Below are 16,402 nucleotides of genomic sequence, written 5' to 3'. Positions count from 1 at the left end.
AAATACCTAGTAGTGTAATTGCTGGGTCATAGGGTAGTTCTATTTTTTTAACATTTTGAGAGAGGAACCTCCACACTGTTTCCAGAGTGGCTACACCAGTTTGCATTTCCATCAACAGCACAAGAGCATATTTTAAATTAACCCTAGGCAAGTCTATATTCACTCTTCCAAGAAGCTATGCAGGGCATTTTAAATTGCTTGTCTTCTTGCCAGAAGTAAAAGAACTTGAAATTTCATCTACACTCCCTTTCCTCCCTCTCTATGGGAGGAAAAAGCAAATTTTTGCATAGCCCAGCCTCTGGAACTTGCTGTTTTGTTTTGTATTGTTTTGTTTTAAGATTTTATTTATTTATTCATGAGAGACAGAGAGAGAGAGAGGCAGAGACACAGGCAGACTCCATGAAGGGAGCCCGATGTGGGACTTGATCCCGGGTCTCCAGGATCACGACCTAGGCCGAAGGCGGCGCTAAACTGCTGAACCACTCAGGGATCCCCTTAAATTCCTTCTTCAGATGGTTGAATATTTTTTATTGTTCGTTTATTCATTCATCCTGTAAACATATACTAGGTGCCTGTTACATGCCAGGCACTCACTGGGCTGAACTCTAGGTCATTCCGAAAGCAACAAAAATTCCTTGTTCTTGGGGGATCCCTGGGTGGTACAGCGGTTTGGCGCCTGCCTTTGGCCCAGAGCGCGATCCTGGAGACCCGGGATTGAGTCCCACGTCGGGCTCCCGGTGCATGGAGCCTGCTTCTCCCTCTGCCTGTGTCTCTGTCTCTCTCTGTCTCTCTCTCTCTGTCTCTCTCTCTCTCTCTCTCTCTCTGTGACTATCATAAATAAATAAAAGAATAATAATAAAAAAAAAAAAAGAAAGAGGCCCTTGTGAACTTTAAAAAAAAAAATTCCTTGTTCTTAAATTCTCTCAGTCTAATGGGGGATATGATGATGTATGATAACAATTCTGTTAACAAGGTGTTCCTTACCAATCATTCAGTCATTTTTAAAGTAGATTTTTAAAATCAAAGCAATGCAATAAACACTTTTAAGAAATAAGACCGTAGGGTATATAACAAAACTTAAAAGAGTACTTGGGGGCTTATAACAAAACAACTTTCAATTTCTACAGCTATTCCTACACTATTCTACAGCTATTCCTTCACTTACCTCCACAATACTAAATAACAGCCACTGTTTATTGATTTGTAAATCTTAGATATTTATCTACTGAATTCCTACTGTGGAACATGATGATATAATTCTCATAAGTACCACTCCAACCCCAAACTTCCCTCCCCAATCCTGTCAATAGAGTTATATTAAAGTTGTTAATCTGGTTGGTATTTTTTGACTATATAATTCAGCTCACTTAAATATCATTCAAAGTTGAATCACATAATACACTATATAATTGCTTTTTATTTTTCCTGGAGTTAAAAATTAGTTGATTATTTGTCATTTTTCTATGTATTTGTCATTTTTCTATGTATCAATTCAGCTGGCTGCAATCTGGGCTGGTATCTGTTTTAGGACTTCACTTGAGATTTCCTTCATATTCATTCTGGGAATTTCTTTAGCCTTTCTCCTGTTTCCTAGATCCTGTGTCTTCTCTTTTCCTAATTTTCTGTTCTGTTTAGATGAAATTAATTTTTCAAGAGCTGTCTGAGAAAGGGACATGTTTTTTTGAAAGCTTGTATGTTCAAAGATATTTTATAGGGATGCCTGGGTGGCTCAGCAGTTAAGCGTCTACCTTCGGCTCAGGGCATGATCCTGGAGTCCCGGGATCGAGTTCCACATTGGGCTCCCTGCATGGAGCCTGCTTTTCCCTCTGCCTGTGTCTCTGCCTCTCTCTTTCTCTGTGCCTCATAAATAAATAAAATCTTTTAAAAAGAGATATTTTGTGCCATAGAGTTGATTGAAAAATTGATGGAGTATATAATTCTAGATTTAGAATATTTTTATCTCAAAAATTTGGAGACATTATTCTACTATCTTCCAAATAGAAAGATCTGATAATTCTGGTTCCATTTTGATTTTTTGTATTATGATCATTTTTTTTCTCTGTGAGATTCTTTAGGAACTCTTTACTCCTGGTGTCCTAAAAACTTTTAAGGATGAACTTGGATGTGGGTCACATTCCATTCACTGTGCTGGCATTTGGGAGACAATTTCAATCTGGAAATTCATGTCCTTTGATTTTGGAAGTTTTTATAATATTTGTTTAAAATTAACTTTATGTATTTGTAATTTACATACGACAGTATGCACCCATTAAAAGTCTAAATCATATACATCCATATAACAATCACTATAATCAAGATAGAATGTTTTCATTATTCTGTAAGATTCACTCATGGCCTTTTCCAGTCAACCTCTTCCCATTCCTGTTCAGCAACCATTGATACATTTGGTTCTATATACATCTGTTTTTATTTTTCAAGAGTTTCATATAAATGGAGTCGTATAGTATGTACTCTTTTTTGTCTACCTTATTTCACTCAGTATAATTTTTAAAAATTTTGTCCATGCTGTGTGCATTAGTAGCAGTTCATTCATTTTTATTGTTGGGTGATATTCCACTTTATGGGATACAGTTTGTTTATCTGTTGCCCATTTGAGGTAAACTTGGTTGTTTCTCAAATTACAAATAAAGTTACTATAGAGACTTGCATACAGATATTTGTATGAACATAGGTTTTTATTTCACTTGAGTAAATACCTAAGGATGGGGTTGCTGAGTCCTATTTATAAGACAAATAAAAAGTACATATTTAACTTTATAAATATAGGTTTTTATTTCACTTGAGTAAATACCTAAGGATGGGGTTGCTGAGTCCTATTTATAAGACAAACAAAAAGTACATATTTAACTTTATAAGAGACTGCCAAACGATTTTCCAAAGAGATGTACCTTTTACATATTCCTCAGCAATTAATGAGAATTCCAGTTGCTCTAGATCCACATCAGAAATTGGTATTAATGGATAAAAAGAGATGTGATATATATAATGGAATATGACTCAGCCATCAAAAAGAATGAAATCTTACCATTTGCAATGACATGGATGGAACTAGAGTGTATTATGCTAAACAAAATAAATTAGAGAAAGACAAATACCATATGATTTCACTCATGTGGAATTTAAGAAACAAAGCAGATGAACATTTGGGAAGGGGGAAGAAAGGAGAGAGGGGAACAAGCCATAAGAGACTAATTTTTTTTTTTTTTTTTTTTTAGTTTCAGCGGTAGAATTTAGTGATGCATTAGTTGCATGTAATAGCCAGTGCTCATTACATCAAATGTCCTCTCTAATTCCCTTCTTGATACCCATCACTCCCATAAGAGACTCTTAATGATAGAGAACAAACTGAGGGTTGATGGAATGAGGTATGTAGAGGATGGGCTAGATGGGGGATGGGTATTAAAGAGGGCACGTGTGATGACACTGGGGTGTTGTATGTAAGTGGTAAATTGAATTCAACTCCTGAAACCAATATTGCACTGCATGTTAACTAAAATTTAAATAAAAATTTTAAAAAATAAATAAAAAATGGTATTGTCAGTCTCTTTCATTTCAGTTATACTAGTGGGTGTATAGTGGAATCACATTTTGGTTTTAATTTGCTTTTCCATGATAAATGATGTTTTGAGCATCTTTTCTTGTATTCGTTTACCATTAGCATATGTTCCTTTATAAAGTTTGTTGAAATCTTTAGCCCATTTTTAAATGTATTGCTTGTCTTCTTACTATAGAGTTTCAAAAGTTCTTTATATGTTCGAGATAACAGCTGTTTGTTACATATATGATAGCTAATATTTTCTCTCCATCTGTGGTATGCCATTTCATTAATGTCTTTCTTTCAAAGAACAAAAGTTTTAAATTTTAATGAATTCCAACTTAACAGTTTTTAATGAGTCTTGCTTTTTGTGTCCTTTGTGTTTGAATTCTTTAAAGAACTCTTTGTCTCATACATGTTTTTTATCTAGAGGTTTTATATCTGAGCAGTTAAATTTGGATGTGATCCATTTTGAGTAAATTTTGTAAATAATATGAAGGGCGAAGGATCAGTTTTTCTATTTGGATATCCAGTGGTTCCATCAGCACTTGTTGAAAAGACTATCCCTCTCATTGAATTATTTTTGGAACCTGTTTAAGAAAATCAGTTGAACACATGAGACTTCTTTATAAATCTTGATCTCTGTGTTCATCCTATGTCACTAATGCACTGTCATGATTCTTATAACAATAAAGTCATGAAATTAGGTAGAAAGAGTTCTTTAACATCATTCTTTCTACCAATATTGTTTCAGTATTTTAGGTCCTTTGCATTATCATATAAATTTTAGAATCAGCTTGCCAATTTATCTTAAAAATTCTGCAGGGATTATGTGGAATGCATAGATTAATTTAGAAAGAATTGGGAAGCCCAGGTGGCTCAGCGTTTTAGCACTGCCTTCAGCCCAGGGTGTGATCCTGGAGACCTGGGATCGAGTCCCACATCGGGCTCCCTGCATGGAGCCTGCTTCTCCCTCTGCCTGTGTCTGTGCCTCTCTCTGTCTCTGTGTGTCTCTCATGAATGAATAAATAAAATATTAAAAAAAAAAGAATAGGAACCTTAAGAATATAGTCTTCCAATCCATGAAAATTGTATTTCTCACCATTTATTTAGTTATTCATTAATTTCTGCCAACAATATTTTGTAGTTTTTATTGTACAGCCCTTGCACATTATTTTCTTAAATTTACTCTTATGTATTTCATGTTTTTTTGGCATGAATGGAAGATAGCATCTTTAAAAAAATAGTTTTCCAGTTTTTCACTGCTGATGTGAAAATTGATTTTTGCATATTTGGCCTTGTTTGTATCCTATGGCATTGCTAAATTTATTCTATAGATTCTAATAATAGCCTTTTGTAGATTTTAAAATTATTTTATATTTATCAAAACATGTTAGTCTGCAGGTAAAGATATTTTTATTTCTTCCTTTCCAAACTGAGTATTGTTTCCTTTTCTTGACTTATTACACGGCTAGGGCTTCAATTATAAAGTAGAGTAAACATCCTTGCTTTATTCCCAGTCTTGAGGAGGAAAGCATTTAGTCTTTCATCATTAGGTATGATAGATTTTACATGAATGCCAATTATCAGATTAAGTTCCCTTCAATTTATTGTTTGCTGAAAAATTTTTAAAAATAAAAATGGGTGTTGAATTTTTAAAAATGCCTTTGTGTCAATGTTGAGATGATCATATTTATCCTTTATTTTGTTTGGTGAATTACATTGATTTTTGAAGGTCAAACCAATCTTTCATTCTTGGGATAAATCTCACTTGGTAGTTATGGATTATCTTTTTATATATTGATGGATTTTATTTGCTAATATTTTGGGGAATTTGTGTTTCTGTGTTCGTGAGGGATATATAGAGAGTTGCATACAGATATTTGTATGAACATAGGTTTTTATTTCATTTATTTAATTCATTGTACTTTTCTTGTAATGTTGTTGGGGATAGGAGGATAATATGAGTTGAGGAGTATTTCCTGCTTATTTGTTTTCTAAAGGAGTTTGTGTAGGATTGGTATATTTGATTCTTAAGTGTGATAGACTGCATCAGCAAAGCCATCTGGGTTTGGAATATTTTTTTTAAGATTTATTTATTTATTTATGATAGACATAGAGAGAGAGAGAGAGAGAGAGGCAGAGACACAGGAGGAGGGAGAAGCAGGCTCCATGGCGGGAGTCCCGGGACTCCAGGATCGCGCCCTGGGCCAAAGGCAGGCGCTAAACCGCTAAGCCACCTAGGGATCCCTGGAATTTTCTTTATGGGAAATGTTTTTATATAGAAGTATTAATAGATACAGAGCTATATAGAATTTGTTTCTTCTGGGACACCTGGGTGGCTCAGTAGTTGAGTGTCTGCCTTTGACTCAGGGTGTGATCCCAGAGTCCCAGGATTGAGTCCTACATCTGGCTTCCTGCATGGAGTCTGCTTATCCGTCTGCCTATGTCTTTGCCTCTCTCTCTCTCTTTCTGTGTCCCTCATGAATAAATAAATAAAATCTTAAAAAAAAAAAAGATTTGTTTCTTCTAATTTGTGTATTTCAAGGACTCTATATTACCTAAGCTGTCAACCTTATTGGCATAAATTTCTTTATAATATTACTTTATTATCCTTTTAACTATAGTGATATTTTTAAAATTTCTGATATTGTTCATGTCTTCTGTCTTATCATTCCACCTAGAATTGATTACTTTTACTTATATTTTCAGAGTCAGCGTTTGGTTTTACTGATCTTTCTGTAGTCACTCTATATTTCTCTATCATTGACTCCTGCTATTACCTTTATTATTTCCTTCTTTTGAACTGAATTCGCATTTACTTTTCTTGAGTTTTTTCTTAAAGATTTTATTTATTTGAGAGAGAGTGAGTGCAAGAGAGAGCATGGGGGAGGGCACAGAGGGAGAGGAAGAAGCAGACTCCCTACTGAGCAGGAAGCCTGAAGTGGGACTCAATCCCAGGACTCTGGGATCATGACCTGAAGCAAAAGGTAGCCACTTGACCAATTGAGCCACCCAGGCTCCCCACTTTTCTTGCTTCTTGAGATGGAAAATAGATCATTTTCCCTCTTTTGTAATATAGGCATTTAAAGCTAGCTATCTAGCTAAATAGATAGATTTCCCTCTAAGCACTATGCTGTTGCATCCCACAAATTTCAAATTTTTGCTTTTACTTTCACTCAGTTCAAATATTTTCTAATTTCCTTTGTGATTTTTTTTTCTTTGTTCCAGAGGTTATTGAAAAATGTTTTTAGGGGCATCTGGGTGGCTCAGTTGGTTAAGCGTCTGATTCTAGGTTTCAGCTCTGATCATGATCTCAGGGTCCCATGTTGAGCTCTGTGCTCAGTGCAGAGTCTGCATGTCCCTCTCCCTCTGCAGCTCCCCCTCAATCTCTCTCTTTCTCTAATAAATCTTTAAAAAAAAAAAAGTGTGTTCTTAAATCTCCTTTTATTTTCCTTTCTAATTTAATTCCATTGTGGTTAAATAACATAATCTATAAAATTTTAGTTCCTTAAAGTTTTTGATGCTTGCTTTATGGCCCACATAAGGACTATTTTGGTGACTATTCCAACTACAGTTTTTAGGTGGAATGTTCTGAGAGGCAATTAGATTCATTCAGTTGGCTGTGTCATTTCAATCTTTTATATCCTTACTGATTTACCAGCTACTTGGAGAGAGTGTTGAAATCTTAATTATGGGTTTGCCAATTCTGCCAATTTTTGCTTTCTGCATTTTGAAGTTCTGTTATTAGGTACATAAATATTGAGGAATGTTATGTTTTCTTAATGAATTGGCACTTTTTATTCATTATAAATTTTCATGATCTGTTTCTTATCCTGAAGTCTGTTCTATTTTATGTTAATATAGTCACTCCAGCTTTCTAACTTTATTATTTGTATTAAGTATATATATTTCCCTATAATTTTACTTTAACCTGTATATATATTTATATATATATTTTAAAAGATTTTATTTATTTATTTATTCATGAGAGACACAGATAGAAAGGCAGAGACATAGGCAGAGGGAGAAGCAGGCTTCCTGCAGGGAGCCCAGTGTGGGACGATGGATCATGACCTTAGCCAAACGCAGATGCTCAACAACTGAGCCACCCAGGGGCCCCTATATATTTAAAGTGTGCTTCTTGCAGAGAGCACATCACTGGATTTTCAAAATTCAGTCTTGCCATCTCTGCCTTTTAATTGGATTGTTTAGACTATTTACATTTAATATAATTACTGATATAACTGAGTTTAACATTACCATCTTGCTATTTGTCTTATCTGTTCTCTTTTCCTCTTTTCCTGCTCCCCTCTATTTTTGCAACTCATTTTCTATTATTGACTTACTAGTTATAAACATCTTTGTTATTTTAGTGGTTGCTTTAGGGTTTAGAACAATCATCCTTAAATAAGCACAGTCTTTCTTCAAATAATGACATCACTTCATCTATAACCTTAGTGTACTGCCATTTCCTCCCTCCCTGTGATTTGTGGTATTGTAATTGTTCATTTTACTTTTACATGTCATTAACACCATGATCTGTGGTTATTATTTTTGTTTAAAAAATTGATAATCTATGAAGATTTTATTTATTTGAGAGAGAGAGTGCACACGTGCATGTGAATGCACAAGCAGGGAGGGGTGGGGGTGAGAGAGAGAATCTGAAACAAATTCCATGCTGAGTGCAGAGGCCAACATGGGGTTCAATCACAGGATCCTGAGATCACTATGTGATCTGAAACCAAGAGTCAGACAGTTAATCAACTGAGTCACCCAGGCACCCCACTTCTCCACATTATTGCCAATGTTTATTATTATCTATCATTTTAAATATAGCTATTTCATCAGGTGTGAAGTGGTGTACAATTGTGGTTTTGATTTACTTTTCCCTAATGACTAATGATGTTGATTATATTTTCATGTACATATTATCCACTTGTATATCTTCTTTGTAGAATATTCTATTCAGGTTCTCTGCCTATTTATAAATGGCTTGGATAATAAATTGTATTGTTTGTCTTTTTGTTGTTGAGTTGCAAGTGTTTTTTTAATATATTCCGGACACAAGTCTATTATCATAAAAAGGATTTACAGATATTTTTCCCTAGTCTCCTGGTTTGTCTTTTTCAATTTCTTAATGTTATTCTTTGAAGCACAAAAGTTTTTAATTTTGTTAAAGTCTAATTTATCTTTTTTTTCTTTTCTTTTTGCTTATGCTTTTGGTGTTGTATTTAAGAAAGCTTTGTCTAATACCAGGTCATAAAGATTTATACCAGTTCTCCTCTAAGGGTTTTATAGTTTTATCTCTTATATTTAAGTCTTTGGCCGATTTTGAATATTTTGTTTATGTTTTAGAAGAGTTCCAACTTGATTCTTTTATATGCAGCTATCCAAATATCTGAGCCCCATTTGTTGAAAAAACTATTTATTCTTTGCCCATTGGGTTGTCTTGGTGCCCTTGTCAAAATCAGTTAACATAAATGTGAAGTTTTATTTCTGGATTCCCAGTCTCATTCTTATGACAGTGCCACACTGTCTTAGTTACTACAGATTTGTAGTAAGTTTTGAAACAGGAAACTGAATCTTCAACCTTTTTTTTATTTTTATTTTTTTTAATTTTTTATTTATTTATGATAGTCACAGAGAGAGAGGCAGAGACACAGGCAGAGGGAGAAGCAGGCTCCATGCACCGGGAGCCCGATGTGGGACTCTATCCCGGGTCTCCAGGATCGCGCCCTGGGCCAAAGGCAGGCGCCAAACCGCTGCGCCACCCAGGGATCCCCCAACCTTTTTTTTAAAGAAGATTTTGAGTATTCTGGGTACCTTGAAGCCACTATTTCTTTAGAGCTATTTTCTGCTTCTGTCTTAGTTTAGGCTGCTGTAACAGAATACCATAGACTTGATGGCTTAAACAACAAGCATTGATTTCTCACAATTCTGGAGGCTGGGAAGTCCAAGATCAAAGTGTTGGCAGATACTGTGATCTTGTGAGAGCATTCTCCCTGTTTTGTAGATGCCTGTCTTCTCATTGGGTCCTCACATAGCTTAGAGAGAAAGCCACAGTCTATTCTTTTCTTAAAAAGACTAGTCCGGGATCCCTGGGTGGCGCAGCGGTTTGGCGCCTGCCTTTGGCCCAGGGCGCGATCCTGAAGACCCGGGATCGAATCCCACGTCGGGTTCCCGGTGCATGGAGCCTGCTTCTCCCTCTGCCTGTGTCTCTGCCTCTCTCTCTCTAACTATCATAAATAAATAAAAATTTAAAAAAAATTAAAAATATTTAAAAAAAATAAAAATAAATAAAAAAAATAAAATAAAGACTAATCCCATTCATGATGTCTCCAGCCTCAAGACGTAATTATTTCCGAAAGGCCTTACCTTCAAACATCATCACACTGGGGATTAGGTTTTGATTTATGAATTTTTAAGGAATACACACATTTAGTCCCTGGTATTTCCCCTGCTCCTCCTAGGACTCTATTTACATACATGTTTTAATACTTGTTATGTTCCACAAACCACAGAGGCTTTGTTCATTTTTTAGTGTTTTTACTTTCTGTACCTCAGTTTCAGTAGTTGGAATGCTACAGCTTTAAGTTCACTGATAATTTCTTCTGTAGTGTCTAATCTACTCTTTTTTAATTTAAACTTTAGTTAGTAAACATACAGTGCAATGTTGGTTTCTGAAATAGAATTCCGTAATTCATCGCTTACATACAATACCCACTGCTCATCACTAGTGCCCTCTTTTTTTTTTTTTTTTAAGATTTTTATTTATTTATTTATTCATGAGAGACACAATCAGAGAGGCAAAGACATAGGCAGAGAGAGAAGCAGGCCCCCTGCAGGGAGTCTGATATGGAACTCTTTCCCAGGACCCCAGGATCACGACCTGAGTCTAAGACAGATGCTAAGCTACTGAACAACCCAGGTGTCCCTTCCCTGTGAAACTTTTACATGTCAGAATTGGGAAATGTTTTCTTTTGGGCTGGTCGATTTCGAGAGGAATCCTCCAATCTCTTGCTCAGGATTTTTAAGCCATGTAGGAAGGAGTTTGGGGAGTAAAGCCTGGTTTGTATGCATAAGAGGGAAGAAAGCATATACCCTCTAACATTTCAGTATACTTTCAGTTTAAATATCCATTTTCAGCATTACCTTCTACTGTGATTTTTGAACCACAGTCTGTATGGTTCAACTTCTTCATAAATTAAACCTGTCCCTGTTAACTTTATTTTTAAGATATTCTATCCAAGTAGTCTTTTAATTTTTTCTTATCATTAAGTTTACATATTGAAATTTTAAGTATGGAGAAATATTTCATGAAAAGCCTGAAATTTCTCAAGCTGTAAAATGGAAAGAAATTTCTAAGAGGTTCATGTGGCTTTGGTCACAGGAAAAAGTGCAAAGCCTTGTTAAAGCACTCCATTTCTGAAATATGCAAAAAACACAATACTTGACCAGGTATAATCTCACTATTGCCAAATTTAGTGGATTTCTGTTTATGTATTATTTGCCCTCATGTCTACCACTCAACAGCATCAAATGCAAGTAGACATTCTCTCTTTCTTGAAGCTTCTTTTTCTCTTGTCTTCTTCTACACATTGACTTCTCCTGGTGCCTTCTCATCTAAATAATCTCTAAATATTGGAGTGTTTCTGGCCTTGTCTATTCTCTGTCCTTACTGTCTTTCACCAAGTCCCATGGGTTTAAATATCCTGTTAATACTGTTGACTCTTAAAGTTTCCTATCCTTGCCCTTGAACTCCAAATGCCTACTTGATATGTCAATTTCAGTGTCCAGGAGGCATTTCAATAGAAGGAATTCTTTTATTCCTTCCCTTGTATTTCCCAACATGTAAAGGCTACCACAGTTCTTCACACAAAAAAACAAGGATTCATCGTTTATTCTTCACTTTCCTTTATTCATGTGCGTCCTATTAATCAAGCTCCATAGGTTCAATAAAAAAATATACCTCCATCTACCCACTCCTTTTCATCTCCAAGGAAGCATTTTTTCTTAACCTCTGCAGTAGTCTTTCCAAGTGAGCTCTTTGCTGTAATTCTTGCAACCCATTCTTCACATAGCCAATAGAGAAATCTTTTTTTTTTTTAAATAAATGTTATTTATTCATTAGACACACACACACACACACACACACACAGAGGCAGAGACATGGGCAGAGGGAGTAGAAGCAGGCTCGCTGCAAGGAGCCTGATGCAGGACTCGATCCTGGGACCCCGGGATTATGTCCTGAGCCAAAGGCAGATGCTCAACCACTGAGCCACCTAGGCATCCCGTGAAATCTTGTAAAAATATAATTCTTTCAAGATGCCGGGTATTTCAGGCTCAGTGGTTGAGGTCTGCCTTTGGCTCAGGTCATGATCTGTCCCACACTGGGCTCCCTGCAGGGAGCCTGCTTCTCCCTCTGCCTGTGTCTCTGCCTCTCTCTATGTCTCTCATGAATAAATAAAATCTTAAATATATATATATTTAATATATATATTATATATATATAATCCTTTCATTGACTTTCTATTGCACTTAGAATAAAGTCAAACTCATAACTATGGCCTAAAAGATCTTTATGACCTGGCATAATCTCATGTTTAACTGTTGCTTATTCATTCATTCAACAATTATTTACTGAGTACTTACAATGTGTTAGAGACTAAACTAGGCACTAGGGTCCCCATCACAGTAAACTGGCCTCTTTTTTGTTCCTAGGATACTCAGAATCGTTACATTTGCTGTTCCCTGTATTTGGCATGTTCTTTCCTTAGCTCTTTGCACAAATTTGTTCTTTATCATTCTTCAGATCTCAGCATAGATGTCATTTCCTCAGAGGCCTTTTTTGATAAACTGATTTAAAATATCTACTAATGGGCAGCCTGGGTGGCTCAGCGATTTAGCGTCTGCCTTCAGCCGAGGGCCTGATCCTGGAGACTTGGGATCGAGTCCCACATCAGGATCCCTGCATGGAGCTTGCTTCTCCCTCTGCCTGTGTCTCTGCCTCTCTCTCTCTCTCTCTCTCTCTCTCTGTGTGTGTGTCTCTCATGAATAAATAAAATCTTTAATAAAATAAAATATCTACTAATCTCTTTTCCATTATGTTATCCTATTTAATATCTTCATAGCCCACTTCTCAGTCTTCTCTGCTTATTTATTTTCTGTTGTTCCCTCCCCTGTCTCATTTGAATGTAAGCTCCTAGAAGATAGAGAGACCCTGTCTTTCATGGTATCCTCAGTGCCTAGAACATGTTTTCTGAAGGCCTAGAACAGAGCCTGGCACATATAATATCATATTTTTAATAGATTAGTTTTATGGGGATGTGTTTAGGAAAAACTACCCAGAAATGGTAATGTTAAGTCTTAAAAAATAAGGGTTTGGTTATTTAAACTTGTATCATTGGACTGAACAATCACCATCAATGAAAGTATTTATTCTGGTCACACATTTACTCCTTGTTATGCATTATTAACATAGACTAAGAATAATCACTATAGGTGAAATAGCTTGATCTTAATGTTATTCAGGAAAACTTCCTTTGGGATAATTTGGAGGCTAGTATATTTGTCCTGTTATCAAACTTGCATTTTCTGTTCAGAGTTAAAAGCATAATAGAGGGGCACTTGGGTGGCTCAGTTGGTTAGGTGTCTAGCTCTTGATTTCAGCTCGGCTCATGTTCTCATGGTTGTGAAATTGAGTTCCACATTGGCTCAGTGCTGTGTTTGCTTGAGCTTCTCTCTCTCTCCCTCTACCCCTCTTCCCACTCACCTGTGCTCACTCTCTCTCTCTCAATAAATAAATAAAATCTTAAATGCATAGTCAAATAAGGTTTAAGAGTACTGACAATAACTGAAATGAATCTTGGTAGTTATTAAAATTAACAATCAGATCTTTTAAGACATATTCACCACTCATTACCAAGCATTGTGTGTAGAACCTGGCTTACAAAAACATTTTTAAAAAATACATACACTGCATTTAAGATTGATGCCAACTGGGGAGACTAGAATTTTCCACCTTTCTCTCTCCAGGAAAAGTGAGCTTTTGTGCTTGGCTGCTCTGTCCTCATTTTCCATGTGTTGAATAAGGAATTTTAAAAAAGATTTCATTTATTTATTCATGACGGACACAGAGAGACAGAGAGGCAGAGAAACAGGCAGAGGAAGAAGCAGGCTCCAGACAGGGAGCCCAAAGTGGGACATGATCCTGGGATCGCAGGATCACACCCTGAGCCGAAGGCAGATGCTCAACCACTGAATAACCCGGTCATCCCTTGAACAGAGAATGTTATACACAACCCAGGTCTTCTCTACTTAACCAAAACCTAGACTCCAGGCTCTGTCACTTTGATTAGAATCATATACATGTACAGTGGATCTCATATAAGGCTGTTGATATATCACAAAATCATATCTGATACAAATACAACAAAATCATATAAGAATTAAATAATTCTGATGAATACAAAATGTCCAGCAGGGAAAAAAATCTAGAAGAGCAGTCCAAAACTTAAAACATTTTTGAATGCTGAATTTATCCCATGAACTTCTTACATCCTTCATAATCTAAGTTGCAACAATTAATTGAGCCATGCTTCCTTATTCATCTTTTTATTTTAAACATCTGTGAGTGGCATTTTGGGTATTTTGAGGAATTCATTTGTAATATAATACATTTAATATTTTTGCAATTATCTACTGCTTATAGTAGTTACAGGACTAGCTAGGTAATAGTTCTGAATTTGGAAACAAGTCAGGGGAAACTTTTTAAAGATCATTGGATAGCTCTCTAGGAGTAGTTTGGAAACAAGAGTTCTGTTTATGGAGGAAAGAAGCCCTTCATTGCTCCTGTGGCTCCATGTAAAGAAATTATACCATAGCCTACCCCATTGCTACACCAGAAACTGTGAGGTCATGGCAGTGGCTCGGCTTACAGATGACTGTTTCCAGGAAGCCTTCCTTAGCCCCAGGCTGAGTTAGTGCTATTCCAATACTTATGAAAACAGAATCACATTGTAATCCTGTTACTTGTTGACTATGTGTTTTTTGAGCCCCAGGACTGTCTTTCTTCCTCCATCCACACAAAATAGTACAGTGTCTGATAGACATGTAGGTGCTCAGTACATATTTGAATGAGTAAATAATTTAATGAATATGGTATAATATGACATAACATGATATGAATATAGCTAGTGCAAATTAGAATAAATTCAAGATCCAGGTACTTCCCCAAAGAGGAGCAATCAGGAGAGAGTTCAGGTCTAATCAATTACTAGAAATTCATTCATTGGGAGATCAGAGTTAAGTGGTAAGAAATCTAGATTTAGAGGGAAACATTTGATGGAAAAATAATACAGAGAGGAAAAGTACATTATTTCCTTCTCAGAGAAACTTCTTTCTGTTGGGGAGGTGTAGAGGCATTGAGGTATGGAAGAGAAAACCAGGTAACAGGGCAGAATTAAGCAAATAAATACATTAAGAAGTAGAGATTCACATGCTTGTTTTAGAGTAAATCCAGAATAGTTTTTATTTTTTTTATTTTTTTTCAGAATAGTTTTTAAAGTGATAAATTTTATAAATATTTAGAAAAACATACTTTTTAATCACAATTTCTTAGAAATAATTTAAAATTAATTTTTCTTTACACTACCTTTACATGCAGAAGTTGGTTGTCAACTGCTATGAGCTGATTAAGATTCTCTAGTATTTCTAGGTCTCTTATGTCATCAATATTATTATTGCTGATATTCAATATAGAGAGGGATTTCTGTAAGAAAGATAAATTAGCATTAGTAAATTAAATGCTAAATATAGGAATCAGAAATCTTAATCTGTGAAAAGTTTAAGATTTATCAGTTCAGACTGTTTTGCTCTTTAGGCAAGAAAATTAAAAACCATGGAGATTTTGTTTCCATACCATACTTTTTTCAGACATGACTTTTAGGACTTTAGTAATTGTGACGTGACTTATTATTTTTGTCTAAAGTTCCTTCATAAGTCTGATTTTCCTCTTCCAGAATATAAAAGAAATTAATAGAAAAAGAAGCCGGGACTCAAGAAGCAAAGAAAGAAAAAATGCCCCAACAAATGATAACACAGTGTAGAAAAATGCTTATTAGTTTAAGCAAATTATCATTTTGTGTTAAATATCACCAAGATTTTACTTAATAGGAAGAAATTGTTTTTGTCTGTTTTCCTAAATAAGAAACATGACTAAGAATAAAAGATTATATGGTTTAATTTTTATCTTTATCTCTCTATATAGTTTTCTCTTGATAACCCATATGTTCAGAAGACACTTAAAATAATAATTAACAGAAGTATCAACATCAGCTATTAGAACACAAATACACATAGAGCAGCACTAAACTGAAGTCATCTTAAAATCTATGGCCCAGTGATCTCTACCAAGATTGAGTCTACCCACCAAAGCATTCATATAGCCAACCTTTAGAGAAAATACTTCCTGATACTTTTTAAGACTGTAAATACAACTTAAAAAATTATGCCTTGTATTTAGAATTTTGGAATCTGCTTGAATACGTGCGAAAATTAAGCAAACAAAAATGTTTTTTTCTGGCATTTGTAATAAAACTACAAATAACTACTTTATTTGTAATAAAAGAGGAATCAATCTTTTTGGGTCAGTTGAGTTGAGCTGAGACACAGTTGATTCTATAGGGAGGATAGGGAGAGGGTTGGATAGAAATCAGATCACTTCTTTCTTTTTAAAAAATATTTTACTTATTTATTCATGAGAGACACAGAGAGAAGCACAGACACAGGCAGAGGGAGAAGCTGACTCCATGCAGGAGGCCCAAAGTGGGACTTGATCCCGAC

General features: G+C 35.4%; 1 protein-coding gene across 7 annotated transcripts in view; it reads right to left on the bottom strand.

Annotated features, from left to right (window-relative positions):
* PPP1R42 (protein phosphatase 1 regulatory subunit 42) overlaps positions 1-16,402 on the bottom strand; it is a 65,529-nt gene that overhangs the window by 36,644 nt on the left and 12,483 nt on the right. For all 7 annotated transcript variants that reach the window (XR_013367223.1, XR_013367224.1, XR_013367225.1 and 4 more), the window contains one exon: positions 15,213-15,329. Coding sequence is in view for 3 of the 7 variants with exons in the window: in XM_077876709.1 (XP_077732835.1) it covers positions 15,213-15,329 (117 nt within the window). In the remaining 4 variants the exon portion in view is untranslated. The remainder of the gene's footprint in view (positions 1-15,212; positions 15,330-16,402) is intronic.

The sequence above is a fragment of the Canis aureus genome, chromosome 28 (assembly GCF_053574225.1).
Source record: "Canis aureus isolate CA01 chromosome 28, VMU_Caureus_v.1.0, whole genome shotgun sequence".
NCBI classification, from domain to species: Eukaryota; Metazoa; Chordata; class Mammalia; order Carnivora; family Canidae; genus Canis; species Canis aureus.
Note: the sequence above shows the minus strand (reverse complement) of the source record. Positions and strands in the feature narration are given on the sequence as shown.